The 21,257-nt window shown below is 45.3% G+C and overlaps 1 protein-coding gene across 3 annotated transcripts; it reads right to left on the bottom strand.

The window, feature by feature from the left end:
* Window positions 1-70: 70 nt before the first annotated feature.
* Window positions 71-20,720, bottom strand: LOC131139747 (uncharacterized). 3 transcript variants are annotated; one of them, XM_078795606.1, is made up of 3 exons: window positions 6,762-7,181; window positions 5,627-5,746; window positions 73-1,504 (listed from the first exon to the last, which is right to left on the bottom strand). In XM_078795606.1, exons 1-3 carry the CDS (start codon window positions 6,955-6,957, stop codon window positions 912-914), a joined length of 909 nt encoding a protein of 302 aa, XP_078651732.1. In that variant the 5' UTR covers window positions 6,958-7,181; the 3' UTR covers window positions 73-911. The 3 variants fall into 3 exon arrangements, with proteins under 3 accessions (XP_057945602.2, XP_078651732.1, XP_078651731.1); XM_078795605.1 differs by lacking the exons at window positions 73-1,504; window positions 6,762-7,181 and adding exons at window positions 17,809-18,455; window positions 20,152-20,720 and having other exon boundaries at window positions 5,000-5,746; XM_058089619.2 differs by lacking the exons at window positions 5,627-5,746; window positions 6,762-7,181 and adding an exon at window positions 4,103-4,508 and having other exon boundaries at window positions 71-1,741.
* Window positions 20,721-21,257: the final 537 nt, after the last annotated feature.

Genomic DNA, 21,257 nt, shown 5'->3' with positions numbered 1-21,257 from the left:
TGGTATGTCATGTAATATGGTATCATGCTAGTAGACATTTCTCACTTTATTTCTTGTCGAATATTAGAATACAAGAGATGTTCAAGAAGCATTTATTCATCATGTAACACAAGATTGGCCACACCATATCAGAAGCACCTTTATTGGCCCAGTTTGTCAAACACGCTTTTGTCACGCTGTAGAAAAAGAAATGACACATACTTGACTTGAATATGCACAGTGCAGCCATACTTCGTCATCATTGGGGTATTTAAACATCAGACAACCTCGCCAGGGTGACTGGCGGGTGGGGATGTCAGTCCTCCTGGGGGACAGTCATTCCAACAGAACCACCTGCTTATTTGACTCAGGTGAAGGACTTTGTTGGCAAGTAGTGACCTGGGACTGAACCTTCTGAATCTGCCAAAAAAACTCCTCTTCTCCACGTCACCTTCACAATCCTCCACTGCTTCACATCTGGGAGGGTAGCCCTGCGCTTGGCCTTAAGCGGATCATGCAGCTTTGACAGCTGGACCTCTGCCAGGGTGGGCTGGGGTGCTATCGAGTTGTCACCAATGGTGACCGGTTGCCATCATATACACACAAATGTACGCAAATGTACACATTCAGGATATTCATTCCTGCAAGGAGGCAATGCTACAGTCAGGCAACAACATGCTGAACAGCAATGGGAAAGGAAGCAGCAGCGCCTCCCACAGGCATGGTGCCGCAGTGACCTGGGTGCAATGATTACCATGCCAACCACTAGAGTTCTGGGAAGTCACATGTTCTTATCCCCAGACAAAGCCTTCTGCAGCTCTTCTGCAGCTCTTCTGCAGCTCTTCTGCAGCTCTTCTGCAGCTCTTCTGCAGCTCTTCTGCAGCTCTTCTGCAGCTCTTCTGCAGCTCTTCTGCAGCTCTTCTGCAGCTCTTCTACAGCTCCAGCTCACTCTTGAGAGAAGCGTTCATGGCACACACCATTTCACTGTGATGTGTCCTGATGTGAACTTTCAGGTTACTTTTTACATTACAGCGTTTACCACAGACTGAGCAGGAAAAAGGTTTCTCTCCAGTGTGGATCCTGGTGTGGACTTTCAAATGTGACTTGCGTACAAATCTTTTGCCACAAACGGAGCAGGAGAAACGTCTCTCTCTCGTGTGGATTCTGGCGTGCAGTTCCAAATGTGCCGTCTCATAGAAGCTTTTGCCACAAACGGCGCAGGAGAACCGTCTCTCTCTCGTGTGGATTCTGGTGTGGACCTCCAAATGTGCAGTCTCATAGTAGCTTTTGCCACAAAATGAGCACATGAATGGTTTCTCTCCTTTGCGCCATATCGTGCGTTTTTGCAGATTGACCCCACGCTTGAAGGTCTTGTCAGGAGAGTGTGACGTTGGGTGCTCACTACCTGATAGTGGAGATAAGAGCTTGTCTGCTGGTGATCCTCCACAGTGGTCTCCATCAGCTTCTGTTGTCATGTGTTGAGTTGAGCTGCTGCTTGGAGGCTCCGCCTCTCTCTTCTCCTCACCTTCACCGTTGTTTTCATCATCTTCACTCTTCTTAGGGACAGCAATCACTGGGAACTCCTCCAGTCCTTCCAGATGCCCTCCCTCCGGACTGATGCTTTGAGCCTCCACTTCCTGTTTCATGTGGTTGGGCTGGGGCTCACCCTCTTCCTGTTTCATGTGGGGGGGCTGGAGCTCCTCCTGCTCCACCGTGGAGCGCCCCTCCAGCTGCTTGGGTGGAAGATGTTCTTCAGTGACATCTGCAGGAGAAAATCATGCTTCATAAAAGTCACGCTGTGCTTTGGAGAAGAGCTCCAGTTTGCGGAACCCTGGTCATGGTCCAGATGTTCTGGTTGTTGGGATCATCCATTCCAGGTGAATGTATCATAAAGCAGACCAACACAGGGATAGATGAGAAGTCAAATGAAGTTTATAGGATCATTATGTCAACTAAAGTAGGCAGGGGCATACATTTGGGCCCCCAACAGAAAAATGACCTCAATATTTAGTAGATCCTCCTTTTTCAGAAATAAATGCTTCCTATAGCTTCCAATGAAGGTCTGGATTCTGGTTGAAGGGATTTTGGACCATTCCTCTTTCCAGAACATCTCCAGTTGAGTCAGGTTTGATGGTTTCCCAGCATGGACAGCCCACTTTAAATCCCACCACAGATGATGGAACCACCACCAAATGTTACTGTGGGTAGCAAGTGTTTGCCTTGGAATGCTGCGTTCTTCATCCGCCATGCACCACCCCCCCCCCCCTTGCTATGTCCCAATAACTCCATTTGACTTTCATCCGTCCACGGGACCTTATTCCAAAATGAAGCTGGCTTGTCCAAATGTGCTTTAGCATATCTCAAGTGACTCCCTTTGTGGCGTGTGATCAGAAAAGGCTTCTTCCGCATGAGTCTCCCAGAATAGCTGAGTAGCTGAAGGATACACAGTGACACCATCTGAACCAAGATCATGTTGGAGGTCTTTGGAGCTGGTCTCGGGGTTGACTTTGACTCTTCTCACCATCCTTGGCCTCTGCTTATCTGAGATGTTTCTTGGCCTGCCACTCCGGGCCTTAACTAGAACTGTGCCTGTGCTCTTCCATTTCCTCACTATGTTCCTCAGAGTGGAACCTGACAGCTGAAATCTCGGAGCTAGCTTTTGTATCCTTCCCCTAGACCATGATGTTGAACAGCCTTTGCTCTCGGGTCATGTGGCTACCATGGTGCTACTCTTCAGGGAAGATGCAACTTGCCATTGGCCACCTTAAATACCCTTTCTATGATTGGCTTCACTTATGTATTCAGGTCAAGGGTCAACGAGTTTACAAACAAATGTGTTCCAATAATTAGTGTTCAAGGTATTCAAAGTGTTCAAAGGGCCCACATGTATGCCCCTCCCTGCTTTAGTTGACATAATGATTGCAGTACATTTCTGTAAATCCTTTCAGTTCATTTGACTTCTCACCTATGACTGTGCTGGTCTGCTTTATGATATCTTTACCTGGAATGTCATTTACAAGGAACATCTGGAACATGACCAGGGGTGCCCTAACTTTTTCATAGCACTGTACATGCTGTGATCGTGCATTAACACGTACATTGATGATAACATGTCATAGCTAGTATCTTGCCCGATTTGGATGATTTCAAACACTAGCCAAACTTCTTTCCTAGGGCACATTGATACTAGCTAGCTAACACGATGCCTCGCGAATCGCTAGTCTCAGCGTCATCCACAGATGGTAGAGAGGATAGCTAGCTCTCCATTTGGCTACCAAGACTCAACAAGGTGCTGGTTTGCCATCAGCATTTTTGACCTGAGGACTGGAGCACACATCCCACATCACAGACATCCCACGGAGAGCATCGTAAATGCTGACAGAACTAGCATAAGTATGTCTATCAAGGAGCCTAGGAAAGAAGTTTGGCTAGTGTTTGAAATCATCCAAATAGGGCAAGATGCTAACTAGGACATGTTATCATCAGTGTACGTGTTAATGCACAATCACAGCATGGAAATCAAACCATGCAACCTTGGTAGAGTTTTTGGTGCAGGAAAGTTGGATAATGGCTCTCACTGTGGTTCGCTGGAGTCCCAATGATTTATAACCTCTCATCATCAGTGTTTGATGATGACATCCCGTCCTAACTTTTGAGGATCTTTTGGGCTGCTTCACTTTGTCAGGCAGGTCCTATTTAAGTGATTTCTTGATTGAGATCAGGATTAGCAGGGCTGGGTGTGGCTAGAGGAGGAATTGAACTCAGGTGTGATAAACCACAACTCCACACAGGGCCAAGGGGGTTAGGATCGTTATTCCTCCTTAATATTGAAAGGTGTCCTCCAACGGCCTTTCATGCTTCAGTTGTTGTCACTGACAAATATTTATATTTCTTCGATGATCTGAAACATTTAAGGAGGCAAACGGTTGTATAGTTTCCTCTTTTCCGTGACCGCAAACTCGCTCTAAGTTCAGATCAGAATTATTACCCAGTCAACGCTCACACGACTTGTGCAATAGTCCCGTTTTAAAGATTACATCGGGGTCAATTTGGAAAACAAACTTTAAGGAAGTGAGCCAAAGAATAGTACAGAAATACGCCAAATATGAAAAGGTAAACAAACCTGCTCTGTGCAACACAACTTCCTGCTTCCTGAAGACGGCGTCCAGTAGTTGACGTTGTCGCTCGTTCTCCTCTTTTGTTCTAGAAAGTTCCTCCTCGTACTCTGCTATGGTTCTTTCCAACACTACAAATATTTCTTCAACAGCCGCAGTTAGTCGCTGATTCACCAACGCTCTCAGGATTTGGACCTGACACATTTTCACACGATCCCGACACTTTACACTCACACTCGGTCTCTGCTTGGCGATGTGCAAATCACGTGTAAGCTAGGCTAGCCCGACAAGAAAGTGGGGCGAGTTTATGTAATCAACAGCCTTTACACGGAGGTGTAGAGAAAGTAAAAGAAATATTGTCATGTCGCTAAGCTATTTTAGTCGGGACTCCAAAGCTATCTCGGACGGTCTGACACCAAGAGCAGCCCAAAATGGCGATTCACACATGCGCAGTATGCGTTGCTTGTTTCGCCCTTTTTTAGCAGCTAGCAAGCGAAGTTAGTATGGGGAGCGTCATTAAAACGACTTTCGTGACTAATAATAATAATGTTAATAATGTAATAATAATAATAATGTACGTCAAAATTACAAAAGTAGAAATTAAGCAAAGAACACGACACGGCTTCACCTTGTGCTTCTACTTCCGGCAACAAAGAGCTAATGCATTACTGCCTCTCTCGGGTGCGGAGGTGTCATTACACCCTTGGCCTACAAAGTGTGTGCTGGAATAGAGCCGATGTCAACACAAATGCACAAAGGACAGCCGAGTGTGAACTAAAAGCACACGTAGACGGATGATCGCATAGTAGAGCAGGAGACCAGCACCACCTGCTAACTGAACTTAGCTGCTAACGTCTTGGCTCAAATGTGTCATTGAATGGCATAAAACCTGACAGTGTGTGACAGCTCTTTATTTTCATGACATTTAAATGGAGGAAACATGAACAAGATTGTGCTGCAAAACGATTCTATTCTATGTAACAGCCGAGTTCAAGTGGCGCGGCTTCATTTACTGCTGCTGTTCTCAGCGGCACACTTGTGATTCATCAGCTGGTACTTATAGGAGAACCTCTCAGCACACACACTGCAGCTCAACACTTTCTCTCCCGTGTGGATTCTCATGTGTCTTATTAATGTTGATCTTTGACAAAAGCTTTTGTGGCAGATGGAACAGGTAAAAGGTTTTTCCCCAGTGTGTCGTCTCATATGAATCTTCAAGTAACCCCACGAGAATCTTCTCTTACAGACTGAGCAAGCTGAAGGGTTCTCTCCAGTGTGAAGTCTCATGTGTCTCTTCAGACTACGACGGTAGTGGAAGCTCTTGTCGCAGTGGTGGCATTGAAAGCGTGTGTTGTCAGGGTGACATGTCATATCAGCTGTAGAGTCTTCATCATCATCATCATCAGTGTCAGGAGAGTGTGACGTCGTGTGCTCACTATCTGATAGTGGAGCTAAGAGCTTGTCTGCTGGTGATCCTCCACAGTGGTCTCCATCAGCTTCTGTTGGAGGCTCCGCCTCTCTCTTCTCCTCACCTTCACCGCCGTCTTCATCATCTTCACTCTTCACAGGGGCACCGATCACCTGACTGATGCTGTGCTCCTCCTCTTCCTCTTTACAGTGGAGGCGCTGCCAAAGATGCTCTTCGCTGGCGCCTGCAGGACACAAGACGACAGAGACAGGTCCAGTTTTGGTCCGTCACACGAAGCTCTGTCCTTCCCCAGCAATGTCACCACGGTGACGTTGAAGACATCATAAATCGTCATGTCTGATAATATTGCCATCAAAATGTAATATCAGTATGGATTTTTATGGAGTGTATCGCACTGGATAACCGGCCCCTTCTATCGCGCCTGATGCCGGATTCCCCAAACTTGGGGAGTTTATAGAGTATTCCTTCCTCGGATGTTTATACAATGTCGTTTACGGCCATCAGCTACCTGTAAATGCTGCCCCCCCCATTAGCCTCACAAAAGGTGTGTGGTAGTTCCACCACAGGAGATGTGTGATGTTACACATACCGCTTGATGAATCGGAAATTAGTGGATAATATCGACATATGGGCAAAATGTCAATATCGGACATCACAGTCGGAAACTCGGTCAAGCTACCAATTATCTTTTCTTCTTATCTTATCTTTCTTTTCTTGTTGAGATGATGGAAAGTTAGCAAACATGCGAGAGTAAGAATGGAGGGAGCCCCCGAGGACACGTGGATGAAATAACTGGATGCGTAAAAAACGCAAAAACTTTTTACATTAAGAGCGTCGTACTTCCGCGTTCGAAGCGGATGTTAGCGGTGACTCGTCAAATTAAGAGCGGCTCCTTCATATGATGTTTACTCACGTTACAAACGGTGCACACGAGTGGAAGAATCCGATGAATGGCTAATCAACGTATTTGCGTTCAAGTGCCGGGACTCAAAGAGACGTCTTTCCACAAACCCAACGGACCGGACGTTAGCGTTTTATTTTCAAAAGACTAGCCCAATTACCACCACGGAATAGAAAACTTGTTCCGATAGTTACAGTATCACTTTAAAGCTCTACAATTGTGCGGTTAGAGATGCGGAAATTAAACGATGCACGCCACCCGCTCTCGCAAACATTCGGTGCTTTCTGTAGTCACCATGTCCATTTAGTCACTCGGGGTCCGGAAGAATGCTACGAACCTGCTCCGTGTCGCACAACTCGATGCTTCCTGAAAGCAGCGTCAAAACGTTGACGTTGTCGCTCGTTCTCCTCTTTTGTTCTCGAAAGTTCCTCCTCGTACTCTGCTATGGTTCTTTCCAACACTACAAATATTTCTTCAACAGCCGCAGTTAGTCGCTGGTTCACCAACGCTCTCAGCATTTGGACTTTACACATTTTCACACGATCCCGACACTTTTCACCCACAGCTCGATCTCTGCTTAGCGACGTGTTGCTAAATTTCGCCAGTCTTTGTTAGCAGCTGGCAGAACAAGCTAAGCTAGCCACAGAAGCGTCAAAGCTGACGGACAGAAGTTTCCCGACACGAAGAATAAACGTTTAAAAGAGCGATCTGTCACACGGCAGACATGCGAACAGACTTAAGTCAACTGGAGTTAACGCAATACCATAAAACTAAGTTAACGGTCCACGGTGTGACTCATGCGTCGCCGTCGCATTTTTTCCTATTTCCGGCAGATGAGACGCGGCAACCACACTCCAGCACTACTGCCACCCGCAGGCGAAAAGGCGTCATTACACCCGTGACTTGTACATATCCCAGCCTGGTTTCTCTCCCGTGTGATGAGTCTTGCTGTCGGATAAAAAAACAGCTTTGAGTGATGTTTCAGTCATCGAGTGACATGTGCCAATCAGGCATCAGGCAGTTATAGATTTGACAGCAGAGAGACGCCCATGAAAAGATTTAGCATAACTTCATTGATCAGAGGATTAGAACAATATTAGTGGGAATTTCAACATCATTAGTGTGTGACATGTGACTAGAGTGTTGATATCATTACATTGCATCATATCAGTCAATCAGTGCCTCAGTAGAGTACAGAAATAAATCTTTGGCCAAGTCATCCATCCAGTCAGAAATTACAAGTAGCCCATAGGAATATGCTAGTATTAACTGTTTAATAACGCAGTATTAATAACGCTGTATTAACTGTTTAATAATGAAGTATTAACAATGCAGCTTTAAATGTTTAGTTGAAGGCTATGTAGGATGGTCTGAGACTACCAAGCCATGTAGGATGGTCTGAGACTACCAAGCCATGTAGGATAGTCTGAGACTACCAAGCCATGTAGGATGGTCTGAGACTACCAAGCCATGTAGGATGGTCTGAGACTACCAAGCCATGTAGGATGGTCTGAGACTACCAAGCCATGTAGGGTGGTCTGAGACTAACAAGCCATGTAGGATGGTCTGAGACTACCAAGCCATGTAGGATGGTCTGAGACTACCAAGCCATGTAGGATGGTCTGAGACTACCAAGCCATGTAGGATGGTCTGAGACTACCAAGCCATGTAGGGTGGTCTGAGACTAACAAGCCATGTAGGATGGTCTGAGACTACCAAGCCATGTAGGATGGTCTGAGACTAACAAGCCATGTAGGATGGTCTGAGACTACCAAGCCATGTAGGATGGTCTGAGACTACCAAGCCATGTAGGATGGTCTGAGACTACCAAGCCATGTAGGATGGTCTGAGACTCCCCAAGGGGAATTGAGGAGGATGGATATTCTATTCTATGTGATGTATTGTCCATCCAATGCTATTGTGTATCATATACTGTACGTACAGTATATCAAATACTAATCCAATCTAATAAGTCTTATCCTTATCGTAGCGGGAGAGCAAGAAGGGGAAATGAAATGTACTGAAGTGACCTTTGGCCTTGTAGGGTGAGGTTAAAGGTCATTTCCTGCAGTGTGTCTCTGCAGTTTGCCCCCTGCTGAAAGCTTTGCCAGGAGGGTGAGGTTGTGCTCGCTATGAAGTACGTGAGAGGTGTAAATATCTGCCATTGACGATACCATTCAAAAAGGACATATTGTAAAACCAAACGACACAGCTGGATGGAATTGTCTGGTTAGTGTTTGTGGATGGAGTCGGATCCATCCTCCATGGCAGAATAAAGATGCCAATGATATGAACGCTGCATTTTCTCATGTGTAAAATACCACCAAGCATTCTGTAACCCTCTGGCAAAAGCCAGGTGTATACCAGGTGTAATCCAGGTATATTACACACAGGTAACCAACACTCAAAGAACCAGGGAGCTGGACTGGAGTAGACTAAATTGGACCTAACTAGATTGGACTGGACTAGACTGTACTCGACTAGAGTAGACTGGACTGGAGTAGACTAAACTAGATTGGACTAGAATAGACTAGGCTGGACTAGAGTAGACTAGACTAGACTGGACTGGAGTAGACTAGGCTGGACTAGAGTAGACTAGACTAGAGTGGACTGGAGTAGACTAGTCTGGGGTAGACTAGTAGATAAGACTAGACTGGACTGTCTTGACGGTAATTAACATTTTTCATGAAAGCAACGGAAGTGGGAACAACCGCGGTAAGAACTGTTAACTACCCGTTAAAACTGTTACCTCTTTCTTGCAAGATTACCGACAACAGGCCAAGATGGCGTCCAACGGATGCGCAGTACACCAGCAGCCAGCAAGCTAAATTAGCTCAAGTGTTGTCATAGCAGCCTGGGCTCTGCTCGTGTGTAAAGGTTGTCTGTTTTTGGACTGGTGTTTATGCATCGTTAAACACGTTTGGTCCTTCATTCACAAAAAATGCCAGAGAAGCTTCAGAATTCCCTGAGATGATCTACCGACCTAAGGTGTTCATTCACAGTAGATATACCGATGTTGGTTTGTCAGGTTCAAACTCCTATGACACTTGTAAAAACACTTAACTACAGAAATACAGAAGAGACAGACAACAATATTCAAAGTTACTCGCAGCGAGGAGAGTGAAACCACATACCCAATGACATGCTGCTCCACTCTGAATATGCAGTTCACACTCCTCTCCTTTTATTCTCTTTCGGGGGTCCCTACTACATGGTCGTGCAACTCTAAGGAGGGGGGGAGAAGGCAGTTGCACGAGCTGTATTTGTTTGTCTATGTGTGTGTGTGTATGTGAGAGCAATTACTTGTAATGTTTTATGAGTTCTTTATCTTGACACATTCTTGCAGGATTAACATGAGCATCTGCAGAGTCGCTGTTGGTGCATCCAGGCACCTCCAGGACCTGGGGGTCACTGGGGGGTCTCTGATCAGGGTCACGGGAACATTCCTTCTTCAGCACATTCAAACACTCTCTCTATTGTCTAAGCAAATGGATATAAGGGTGATAACTAGCAAATTAATACCTGTATCTACATTTTATTCTAACATTTCCCTCCTGTTTATCACGCTTTTATCTGTTTGCAGTTGCTCTTCGGGTTTCTTCTCGGTTGTTTCCTCGCAGGTCATCTTTGTCAGAAAATGTGCTTACATTTAAACGGAAGTGTTCTCGTCATCTGAGTCAAAGTACAAGTCAGAAACACGTCAGGAGCATATCTATAATGGCTGTCCTAGTCATCATCACTGTCATCGCTGCCACCTGCCACCAGTAGGGGGTACATTTCATTTACCTTGTTGTACTAGTGCCATGGCTAAATTCACAGTCCATGTGACTGTAACCTTCAAGATAGGATACAACATCCACATAAGGCACACAAAAGAAGGGCAACAGCGAGTGCAATAAGCACGGACATCACGTAAGGAGACCATTGTCTCCAAAGTGTTCTCCACCAGTCACCAAACACCTCAGTGTCAACACCAGAGTGTTCCTTCATCTTGGTGTTTAGCGCCTCTAAACCAGAGATCGCACGCATCAGTATTCCTGTGGAATCTGTATTGTTGGGGATGGACATGCAACATTGGTCGCCAAACATGGCGCACACTCCTTGCTGATGTGCCAGCAGTCCATCCAAGGCGATGCGATTCTGGAAGGCCATGAGTGACATGGCATGGAGTTGTTCTCCAATTGCTGTGAGTCCGGCCTCGGTGTAGTTCCCAAGCTTTTGTATGTCATAGTGGAGGTAGTTAATCCTATCCACATTTTTGTCAACTTATCCATGGGATAATACTTTCCTCCAAACCTGATGCAATCTGATTTACTAGTCTTTTTCTAGTCGTACCCCTCGTGGCACGCTGATGGCATCGATGTAAGTGGGATTGTCTTGCGTCATCTAGTCGGTGTCTGGAACCTCCCTTTTCGTTTGGAAGTAGTTTGGGAGGTGATGTTCATCTGCTTCAAAGATAGCATTTAGTAACATGTCAACACTCATAGGGTAAATATACTGGAATCAGTTATGTCACTACTGCACATGTTCCGGTCACGTTATATACGATGTCATAGTGGTATTTGTCTCTACATCAACACCACACGTCTGCTCTCTTGTACTGTTTGTGCGTGTGTGTGCGTGTGTGTGCGTGTGTGCGTGCGTTACTGTCAACCTCATTGTCATCCTTGGCATCAGATGAGTCAGAGTAGGCATGATCACACCCCACCTCCTTGCTTCCTTCCACCTTGCTTGTTCAGAAAGTCCTCCATCAAGTCTTTGGTCCAAAGTCTCCTTTGCTGCACATGCCATGGTCATATTGCTGTTCCAGTCTCTCCTCTGGATGTCCTCCTTGCAGGTGGCCATTTGTTGCCACTTCTAGATTCTGGTGCTTGGCTTGTCCTTGCATCACAGGTGTGATCCTGTCCAGTTCTAAGTCGGCCACATTCCACTTTAGTGGCTGGTGATGTGATTGTCGTCACCATAAATACCATGTCAGCAAATGTCTTCTGAACTCTTCAGTAGTCTTGGAAAGTGAGTCACAATGCATGTCTGGAGGTGATCGTTTGCTGTCAGAGCACAGTTCATGTGATGGATCTTCTTCAGGTCATGGTGAAGATAAAACTGGACACAATGGCATGGCTGATGAGATGAGAGGACTCATCATGCATGTTGTTGAATCAGGATGTTGTTGTCAGTATGTTGGCAGAGCAAGGGTGGAGGTGTGCGATCAAGATCATGGTCCACTCCGAGACATTGAGGCACTGTATGGGAAAGACGAAGACACTGCAACTTGTTAGGAATACCAATCCTGTTACAATAGTGATCTTAGAACTAGGATGCATTGTTCGGTTTTCTGGCCAAGGGTATGTGCTATAATCTTCACTGCTCAGCACGATGCCTCAGAGTCTAGGACTCTGAAGTCCCCTGCATCACAGACTGGTCTTTACCTTCCTCGTCAGACTCCCGAACAATGACTACTTTACAATGGGCTTGATGTATCCAAGTGTTTCTTTCTGCAATTCTTAATGCTGTTGGTGTCGTTAACAGTACTTGATAAGGCCCTTCCCACTTGGGAGAGCGCCAGCGTTTTCTTTCTCCACTTTTACTCAAAACTTGGTCTCCTGGTGTCAGACTCATGTCTTCTATCAAAGTGGAATCGTCATCAGTTTCCTACACATTTCTGAACTGTGTCAACCTATAAGGTGTAACAAACAATGTTTCATATGGACTCAAACCATTTGTGCCGTTATGTTTATGTGTAATTTAACAAGGTCTAAACATTGTGTCCTTGGACACTGTTTCTTCCATGCATTTTCTGTTCTACTAGTCCTCCACTTTGGGGATGGCACGTGCTATGGTTCTTTAAGTCCATGTGGAACATTGTTCCTGTTTTCTTTCTTTTTTCCTTTTCTTTTACAATTTGATTTACAAAGAGATTGCTGTAGTCTAATTCTGTTTCATTGAAAATATATTCCATGCAGATTAGATGAATACCATGTTAAACTGTGATCAGTACCTGTCAACCTCTAGTAAAGTTAGTATAAAGTCAGGACACAGCATCCTGTGCTGCGTCTCGTGTTATCTTTCCAGAGATCATTGTGGGAGAACCAAAAAGCCAGGATGGTCTCAGGCATTTATGACCATTCACTCATTGGAAAACTAAACTCAGGCGGTAATAAAGATAATGGGGTGAAGGAGCAAGTATCTGGTCCAGGAACAGGATCCTGGTCCATCTCATACACATAATCCCTATTCCATCCTATCTGAAGCCAATCTACAACAGCTCTGGGATGCAAGAATCAGGGCTTATTTTCCTTCACTTTTATTTAGCGCAATAAAGTCCATGTGTATTTGAAATTAATATCGTGGTTTTGGAAATTGGCCACACCTCGGTCACAAGTTGTCCTGGACGTTGTGTTTTGCACACATTAAAAACGCTCTACAAAAATTTTTTGAATACGATTTTTTAAATACGAATTAAAGTGGGTGTTAATAGTGTGACACATCCCTCCTGTTGAGACATGTGTAACACCATGGCTCAAAATATCAGCCCACTTTTACACTTTTTTGGCAAGATTGGTTTCTTATCTGTCGACATATAAACATTTTTGTCCAGGGTTGCTTTATTCCTAAGCCAGTGGTCAATTTCCTGTTTTGGACTTTGTTGTTGCATATCAGCCAATATCTCAAAGTCTACTTGTAATTTTTCAGTTTCAAGATGGTTCAGTTCCTTTTAGTGCCGCTTGTTTTGCCATTTTATCAGCGAACACATTTCCTTAGGGTATTAGTATTATTTGTATGTCCCTTGTATTTACATGCAATGCAATTTGTTTTGGTAATTGCACTGCTTCTAGTAATGCTGTTAACAATCCTGCATGAGTTACTGGTTTTCCCGTTGATGTTATCATACCTCTGTTTTGCCAATATTGTGCAAAGGTATGTACTGTTGAATATACATATTGGCTATGGTATATTTTGTCACCTTTTGACCTTTCATTAATTTGCATGCTTCTGTAAGCGCTACTAATTCTGCTGCTTGTGCAGAATAAGAGGATGGTAACGGCTCTGCTTTCAACACTGTAACTTGTGTAATGACTGCATAGCCTGTTATTGTTTTTCCAAAATCATTTTTCTTTGAGGAACCATCTACAAAAATCTCCTCTTTTTGTTAGTGCTAGAATCGTACTTCCTACCAGTACTCTTTTAATTTCACAAAATGCTTTTTCTGCCTCCTCATTCCACTGTAAGAGTGACGTCATTTTTAAGTCTGTTTTGTACATTAAGTTTGTTAATGGTGACACTATTTGTGCATAGTTTGGGATCCAACATCTACAATAATTAGTGAGTCCTAAGAAGGACATCATTTGCTTTTTTGTTTGAGGTTTAGGCGCATTTAAAATTGCTTGTTTCCTGTCCGCTAGAATAGTATGTCCTTGTCCTGTCAACTGATGGCCTAAATACTTCACTGATTGCCTACAAAATTGTAGCTTGTCTTTACTCACTTTATGGCCTTTTTTCGCTAAATGGTGCAATAAGGCTATTGTGTCTTCCTCACATGACTTCCTATCTGGTGAGCTAGTAGGATGTCATCTACATATAGTAATATCTGGCTTTCATTTGGGGATTAAACATAGACATAATGGCTATCATTGCTTGTGAATAAATCGTCGGGCTTTCACAATATCCTTGTGGTAGGCGTGTGTATGTATATTTTTCCTGCAAACCTAAACCTTCTTTCTCTATTGGAATGTAGAAGAATGCATTACTGATGTCTACTATAGTGAACTATGTGACATCTGTTGGTAAAGAATTTAACAATGTGTGTGGGTCAGGCACACAAGGTGCTTTTGCCACCACAGCTTGATTTACAACTTGTCCTGTATCATTCTCCATCCCACAGAGAGTGGCACTTTTTCCCACTGGAAAAATAGGGATGTTCCATTTTGAGTTGTTACGTTCTACTAAGGCTTTAGCTTTTAACAATTCTTCTATCACTGGTTTTATTCCTTCATATGCATCTGGTTTTATTGGGTATTGCCTAACACATGGCCTGTAATCATTTTTAGCTTTAATTTGTACAGGTTGGGCTCTTTTAATTAGTCCTACATCTGATGGACCTAGAGACCACAACGTTATTGGTAGGGAGTTGACCACTATTGTCAAATTTTCCTCCTGCTGTCCTGAGCCATGTATTGCCTGCAGATCTGAAATGTGGAAATTCTTCCCTGCAAGTTGTTCTACATGCTCCTGAGTCACAAAGGAATCTGATTGGATTACCATTCACTTCCAATGTGACTTCCGGTCGGGGATGTTCAAAGGCAAATATCTCTAGTAAATTTAGTTAGGTTTAGTTTTATCATTTGTTTCTGGTTGTATTTGTTAAGACACGCCTAGTCATGCTGAATATGGCTTTTGGTTCCTTTTGAACTGGCCTTTGACACAATCACGGGAGAAGTGACCTTCTTCACCGCAATTCCAACATCCAGTAGTGTTGGGATAGCTTCGTACATTCTGTCTACCTGTTCCTCTACCTCTACCTCTTCCTCTACCTTTTCCTCTGACTCTCCCTTGACTTTGGAAGAGGATTTCTCCGTCATCTATAACAAAGGTATCTGTTTTTTGCATCTTATTTTTGTTATTTAACACCTTTTCTGCATGCTGCGCGTACGTGATATAGTATGCCATAGTTGCTGTGGGCATTTCGATGAAATGTTTATCAACCCACCCTTTTATGCCAGGATTTGAATTGGTATGTATCACAACTATATTAGGGTTTGGTACCTCTATCATATGGAACGTATCGGTTTCCGGTGAAACCCTAGGTGGTGATTTAGGAGAAAATACTTCTCCCATCTGTTTTGACAACTCAACAGAAAAAGGTTTAGCTCTTGTTTGTGGTGGGTATGGCGCTGATGGTCTGACATCGTGGTTGTCATAATGTGGGGGTTCAGGGAACTGTGGATACAATTGTGATTGTCCACCTACTACACCATCATTTTGACTACTATTGCTCACTCCTTTAGTTGGCATAACCCTACTTTCGTTACCTTCCTTTCGTGTAAAAAATGTGTCTGAGTCTTTCCCCTCTTTTACTTTTCCTTCATCTCTCTGATATTCCTGAAGTAAAACTTCCCTTACTGTATTTTGTAACTCTTCCTTTCTACAACGTTCGCTTTCTGCTCTTTCTCTCGCCTTCCTTTCATTCTTCATTTTAGCCTGGCCTTTCTGTCTTTTTTCTGCCAACTCCTTCCAATATGATAGGTCATCATACCCATCCTTTTGCATTTTATTGGTTTGATTCTTGTTCTTTTTCGCAATATCCTGTTGCAATTTAATTAATTTAGGGATCGATAATTGTCCGTCAAAACCATACTTGTTAATCCATATTTCTAGATGTTTTATTTTTGTTTTGGTTGGTGCTGAAAAATGTAACACCAATCCTTGCACTTTAGGTCTTCCTTTTTGACTTGTGGATTTCCACATTTATTTCCCATCTTGGAAATAATTTGGTCCCTGTTGTGATGAGCTTCCTAGGGAAAACTAACAACAGGGTTGTTTGTCAGTGAGAGAGTAATGAACTTTTCTTTGAGGTAATTCTCAAGCTTCTACCCCGGTGAGGGCGGAGAATTCTTGCCTCTGCTTCCTCAAAGACTTACTCTTTTTCTCACCCTTTAATATGAAGACCTGTCTAGTGACAAAATCTCCCATTCACACACTCATTCGTACTTTGAAAACGTTTTCACATTCGAACCCCGAAAAGGCCTTTCACCGCGGAGGCACTCCTTTTCTAGCCTATTGTGACTGCCAACTCCGTCTTCTTACAAAATCTGCTTCCTACAGAAGACTGTCGAGTCCGTCTCTTGCTTGCCAGCGACTAGTATACACAAGGCTTTTAGCACCGGGTGACAAACCTTATTGACTCGCGGGCCGCACTCAGCTCTAGGGGTCAAAAACCCTTCGGGCTGCATGTGGACCCCAGGTCTCAGTTTGCCCACCCCTGCTTTAACACAAAGGGATGACACCCTTTCACTCCAACTCTGTACTGCCAGCTCATACTCACACTCTGATCAAAAGTGTCTTACTGTTTGTTGTCTTCTCTTCCGTCGGTATCCCGTCAACCTTCAGCTTCCAGTTGTTGAGCTGAGAAGACAGCCCATCAAAGGGTTTTGTCTGCCGTGGCCACGGTCTTTCTGTCTTGTCCGCTCCACAACTGGACTCCTCAGGTATCTTGGGATCCGGCTCGAAGGACCAAGTAAATGTCAGGTTCAAACTCCTATGACACTTGTAAAAACACTTAACTACAGAAATACAGAAGAGACAGACAACAATATTCAAAGTTACTCGCAGCGAGGAGAGTGAAACCACATACCCAATGACATGCTGCTCCACTCTGAATATGCAGTTCACACTCCTCTCCTTTTATTCTCTTTCGGGGGTCCCTACTACATGGTCGTGCAACTCTAAGGAGGGGGGGAGAAGGCAGTTGCACGAGCTGTATTTGTTTGTCTATGTGTGTGTGTGTATGTGAGAGCAATTACTTGTAATGTTTTATGAGTTCTTTATCTTGACACATTCTTGCAGGATTAACATGAGCATCTGCAGAGTCGCTGTTGGTGCATCCAGGCACCTCCAGGACCTGGGGGTCACTGGGGGGTCTCTGATCAGGGTCACGGGAACATTCCTTCTTCAGCACATTCAAACACTCTCTCTATTGTCTAAGCAAATGGATATAAGGGTGATAACTAGCAAATTAATACCTGTATCTACATTTTATTCTAACATGGTTCTTGTCAGCATTTCACCAACTCCGACCTCTTCTGGCTGCTATTGCTACATTAGCAGCAGGGTGCATGGGCGCATGTACGCATGGGCGCATGTACGCATGGGCGCATGTACCCATGGGCGCATGTACGCATGGGCGCATGTACGCATGGGCGCATGTACGCATGTACGCATGGGCGCATGTACGCATGGGCGCATGTACCCATGGGCGCATGTACGCATGGGCGCATGTACGCATGTACGCATGGGCACATGTACGCATGGGTGCATGGGCGCATGTACGCATGGGCGCATGTACCCATGGGCGCATGTACGCATGGGCGCATGTACCCATGGGCGCATGTACGCATGGGCGCATGTACCCATGGGCGCATGTACGCATGGGCGCATGTACCCATGGGCGCATGTACGCATGGGCGCATGTACGCATGGGTAGCTTGGCGTTGTGACACATGGTCAGGGGAAGAATTGAGGAAGAATTGAATTTGGTTTATTGGGATGCCGTATGGACTGTTTTGGTTTAGAATGGTCAGCCTGGAGCACGGACGTGCGCTTGAGGTTTCATTGACACTTTTTGTTCAGAAAGGAATAATAATATAAAACCAATCAAATCAAATCACCCAATGATTGTCAGGCTGAAGTGGAGGTCTTCATTCCAGCGTCAGCAAACGTTGAACTGAAGCACGTTGACGCACTGCAACCTCGCGTGCAACCCAGCATGCCATTGGTGATGGGAAGTCCCCCCCCAGTGGATGGGATGCTGGGATGACACCAGGGTTCGGGACACGTGTGCATGTTCACGTGCACACGCAGGCCTTGCAACAGGCAGTCAGAGTTGCGGATCCTCGCTCTTCACGGGGACACGGATCAAATGGAAGGCAGAGACGTCGGCCTCCTCCTCTTCCTCTTTAATGCCAGGGGGGCTCTGGCTCCTCCCCATCTTCCTCAACGTGGGGGCATCTGGCGCCTCCTCTTTCACCAGGGGAGCCTCCGGCTTTGCCTCTACAACGTGGGGGGGCTGTGCTGAGGTCGGGGCAGCAGGCGGGCCCTGCAGCATCATACTTCTGAGCAGCTGCAAGCTGTCCTTCAGGGTGTCTGTGATGGCAGCGATGTTACAGTTCAGCTGCCGCATGTTCTCATTGTTGCGCCTTTCCGACTCCTCCATGAGGTCTAGCATCCTCCTCTTCAGCAGAAGGTCCTCTTGGACAGCGGGCTCCATGGGGGCCTTCCTCTTCAGTCTGTCCTTCCTGTGGTTGTTGACTTTCACCTACGTGGACAAAGACATCAAAACGACTGTAATGCACGCACCACGCAGCCATCTTTCCATCATCTTCATCTATTAACATTTATCTTGTGCAGGGGTGTCAAACGCACAGAGCCCAAAATCAAAGGCTACTCTCGGGTGTGCGTGTGGGTCATGAACATTGTTTCACATGGGGTGGTGTCATGTGTTCCATGTGCCCAGCCATTGCTGCTTAAAGGTTCTACTTCCTGGTACTGTGCTGATGGAACACTATGGTTGCTAGTTGACCCATGAAGTCATTGCTGATCCACCACCTCTTCATCATTCTCTGAATGTGCAGGAAAAGCTGTGGTGTTGATATCAACACAACCCAGCAGATTGTGGGCGGATTTCCCAGCATGCTTTGCTTTTCCTGATTTAGTGGTGTCCTTTTGAGGACAAAAGAGACTATTTTTCTATTTCCTTCTATTTTTACTTATATTATGATCTTTTGTGTGACAATATGTAATCGTATATGTTAGCTTTTGATTCCCATCGATACAATTGAACTAGCAACCTTAATGTGTTAGGGTTAGCTCACCCTAACCCTTAATGTGTGGAGTGCTGTCCTTAAATGGTCCTTTGGTAGCTACATTTAAGTCAGTACTCTTTTTATCCACTAGAGGCCACCAGAGTACCAGGGGTAGGAAAAGGGCTAATGTACATGAATGAAATATGACATTTTAACCCAACACCAAAATTCCATAGCCAATCACGATAGTTAAGGCGGGCGGCCACCCCCCACATGAAGAGTACATAAGTTGATGTCTCGGCTGCAGCAGCTCGCCTTAGAATCAACTTTTTGACCGGACTTGAATCACATTATAAAGAAAGATGACTGCTAGTTGAACACAAACCACAGAAGGAGTGAAAAAGACGGTGTGGGCTCATCCACGGGCGGTCCTCCACGCAGTAAGCTGGCCCCACGCATTGCATCTGGCCGCCCCGATAATTTCTTTGCATGTTGGTCACACAAAGAAATGAAATGCTAGTCCATGACAACACAGCTCCACACCTGATGCACTTCTTCAATAAATCTTGTTATTATCGAGGGAGACAAATTCTAACCTACAAAAATGATCAAAAAACATCTTGATGGCAAAATACTCTTTTTGGAAGGTGTGTGTCCCAGTACATCGATCAGACCATCATGAGGTGGTGGTAGTGTGACGGTCCGTGGCTGTTTGGCTGCTTCAGGACCTGGAAGACCTGCTGTGATCCACGGAAGCATGGATTCTGCTGAAGGAGATGTCAGGCCATCTGTTGGTGACCTCCAGCTGACAGCAACTTGGGTTCTGCAGCAGGACCATGATCCTAAACACAGCAGCAAGTCCACCTCTGAATGGCTGAAGAAAAACCAAATGAAGACGTTGGAGCGGCTGCTCCAAGTCCTGACCTGGATCCTATGGAGATGCTGTGGCATGACCTTCAAAAGGCTTCATGCTGGAAATTCCTCCACAGCTGGAAGACTCATTGCAAGTTATCACAAAGGCTTGATTGCACTTATTAGCTTTAGGCTAGCACAGGGCCATGCAGCTTTACCTGGTTTCCCTCCATAATACAATTTTTTATTGAAAACTGCATTTTCGTTCAGTTGTGTTGTCGCCGACCAAGATTTACATCTTTTTGAAACATCTGAAACATGCAAGCCATTGGCGCTAAAAGGAACAAAGCGGGCTACCTGCAGTAAATGTCTGCGATGGCTGCCCACGCCAGGAGTAAGACTGGTTCTGATGCTGCTGTGAGGGAAGTCCAGGGAAGCCGGAGAATCGGGAGAAGGTGTCGAGGAATCATCTTCCAGTATATCCCCGCTTTCGACACCAGATGGGATGGCGCAGCTCGCTGGCGACCGGCCCCATATTTCCTCGCAGAGTTCAAAAAATATTAGCACCACCCGTCCGTGACCTCTTCGGCGCCCAGAAACAACGGCATGCCGATATTTGTTCCGGACAGCCTTCAGTTTTGACGTAATCTGGCATTTGCTGACATTACAGGGGTCGTGGGGGAAGTCCTTCCCTGCGGCCATGTCCCCAGTAACATACTGCTGCTGGAAAGCTAGCATTATATCAGAATACTTGGACGGACACGACTCCCAGTCCACATTCTCCTGATACTTTTTGCTCTTATACTCCAAAGTGACTCGCAGAAGTAATTCCACTTCGTCGTCGGTCCACACAAAAGACTCGACTTTGGGGCGAGCGCTCGCCATCTCCTTGTTTGGTTAGCTTAGCTTAGCGGAAGATGAGCGGCTGTGTGCGCCTGCGTGCTTTCTTCTTCTATAGTTGAGTGTCACGTGGTTCGGTCCGCGTGTGTGTTCGCAGCGCCACGCGTTGGTGTGCCTGTGTATTACATCGTTTTCACCCCCGGTGAGAAAGAAAAGGCTTTTAAAATCAAGCTGTTGGTCCTTTTGGCCAAATATCAGGTGGACTCAGCAGTCAGACGTCAAGTGTCGGTGCAGACCAAAAGACTTTTGTTTCCGTCGTAAGTGAGGCCGATCCACTTTGCTCTGATATGCTTCGTGTTTGGGGGGTGATGGAAGGGTGTTCTGCTTCGGTTTCTGGACATGATAGCTGGGATAAACCGGACGGCGGAGTGGCATCCTGGCAAAGAGTGGCTTTTCTGCGGCATACACTATTTGTACGTTGTACGACTTGTACGACTTGTACGACTTGTACGACTTGTACGACTTGTACGAGGTACGACTTGTACGAGGTACGACTTGTACGAGGTACGACTTGTACGACTTGTACGACTTGTACGACTTGTACGACTTGTACGACTTGTACG

Source organism: Doryrhamphus excisus, linkage group LG13 (genome assembly GCF_037039965.1).
Source record: "Doryrhamphus excisus strain RoL-2023G ecotype Guam linkage group LG13, RoL_Dexc_Guam_v1.1, whole genome shotgun sequence".
Classification (NCBI taxonomy): Eukaryota; Metazoa; Chordata; class Actinopteri; order Syngnathiformes; family Syngnathidae; genus Doryrhamphus; species Doryrhamphus excisus.
Note: the sequence above shows the minus strand (reverse complement) of the source record. Positions and strands in the feature narration are given on the sequence as shown.

What these genes read in the sequence shown, in the direction of transcription:
- LOC131139747 (XM_058089619.2), bottom strand. Translation starts at nt 4,298, where the DNA reads ATGTGTCAGGTCCAAATCCTGAGAGCGTTGGTGAATCAGCGACTAACT. An exon ending in AGTTGTGTTGCACAGAGCAG is followed by an intron (nt 1,742 to 4,102) that starts GTTTGTTTACCT and finishes TTTCTCCTGCAG; the next exon opens with ATGTCACTGAAGAACATCTT.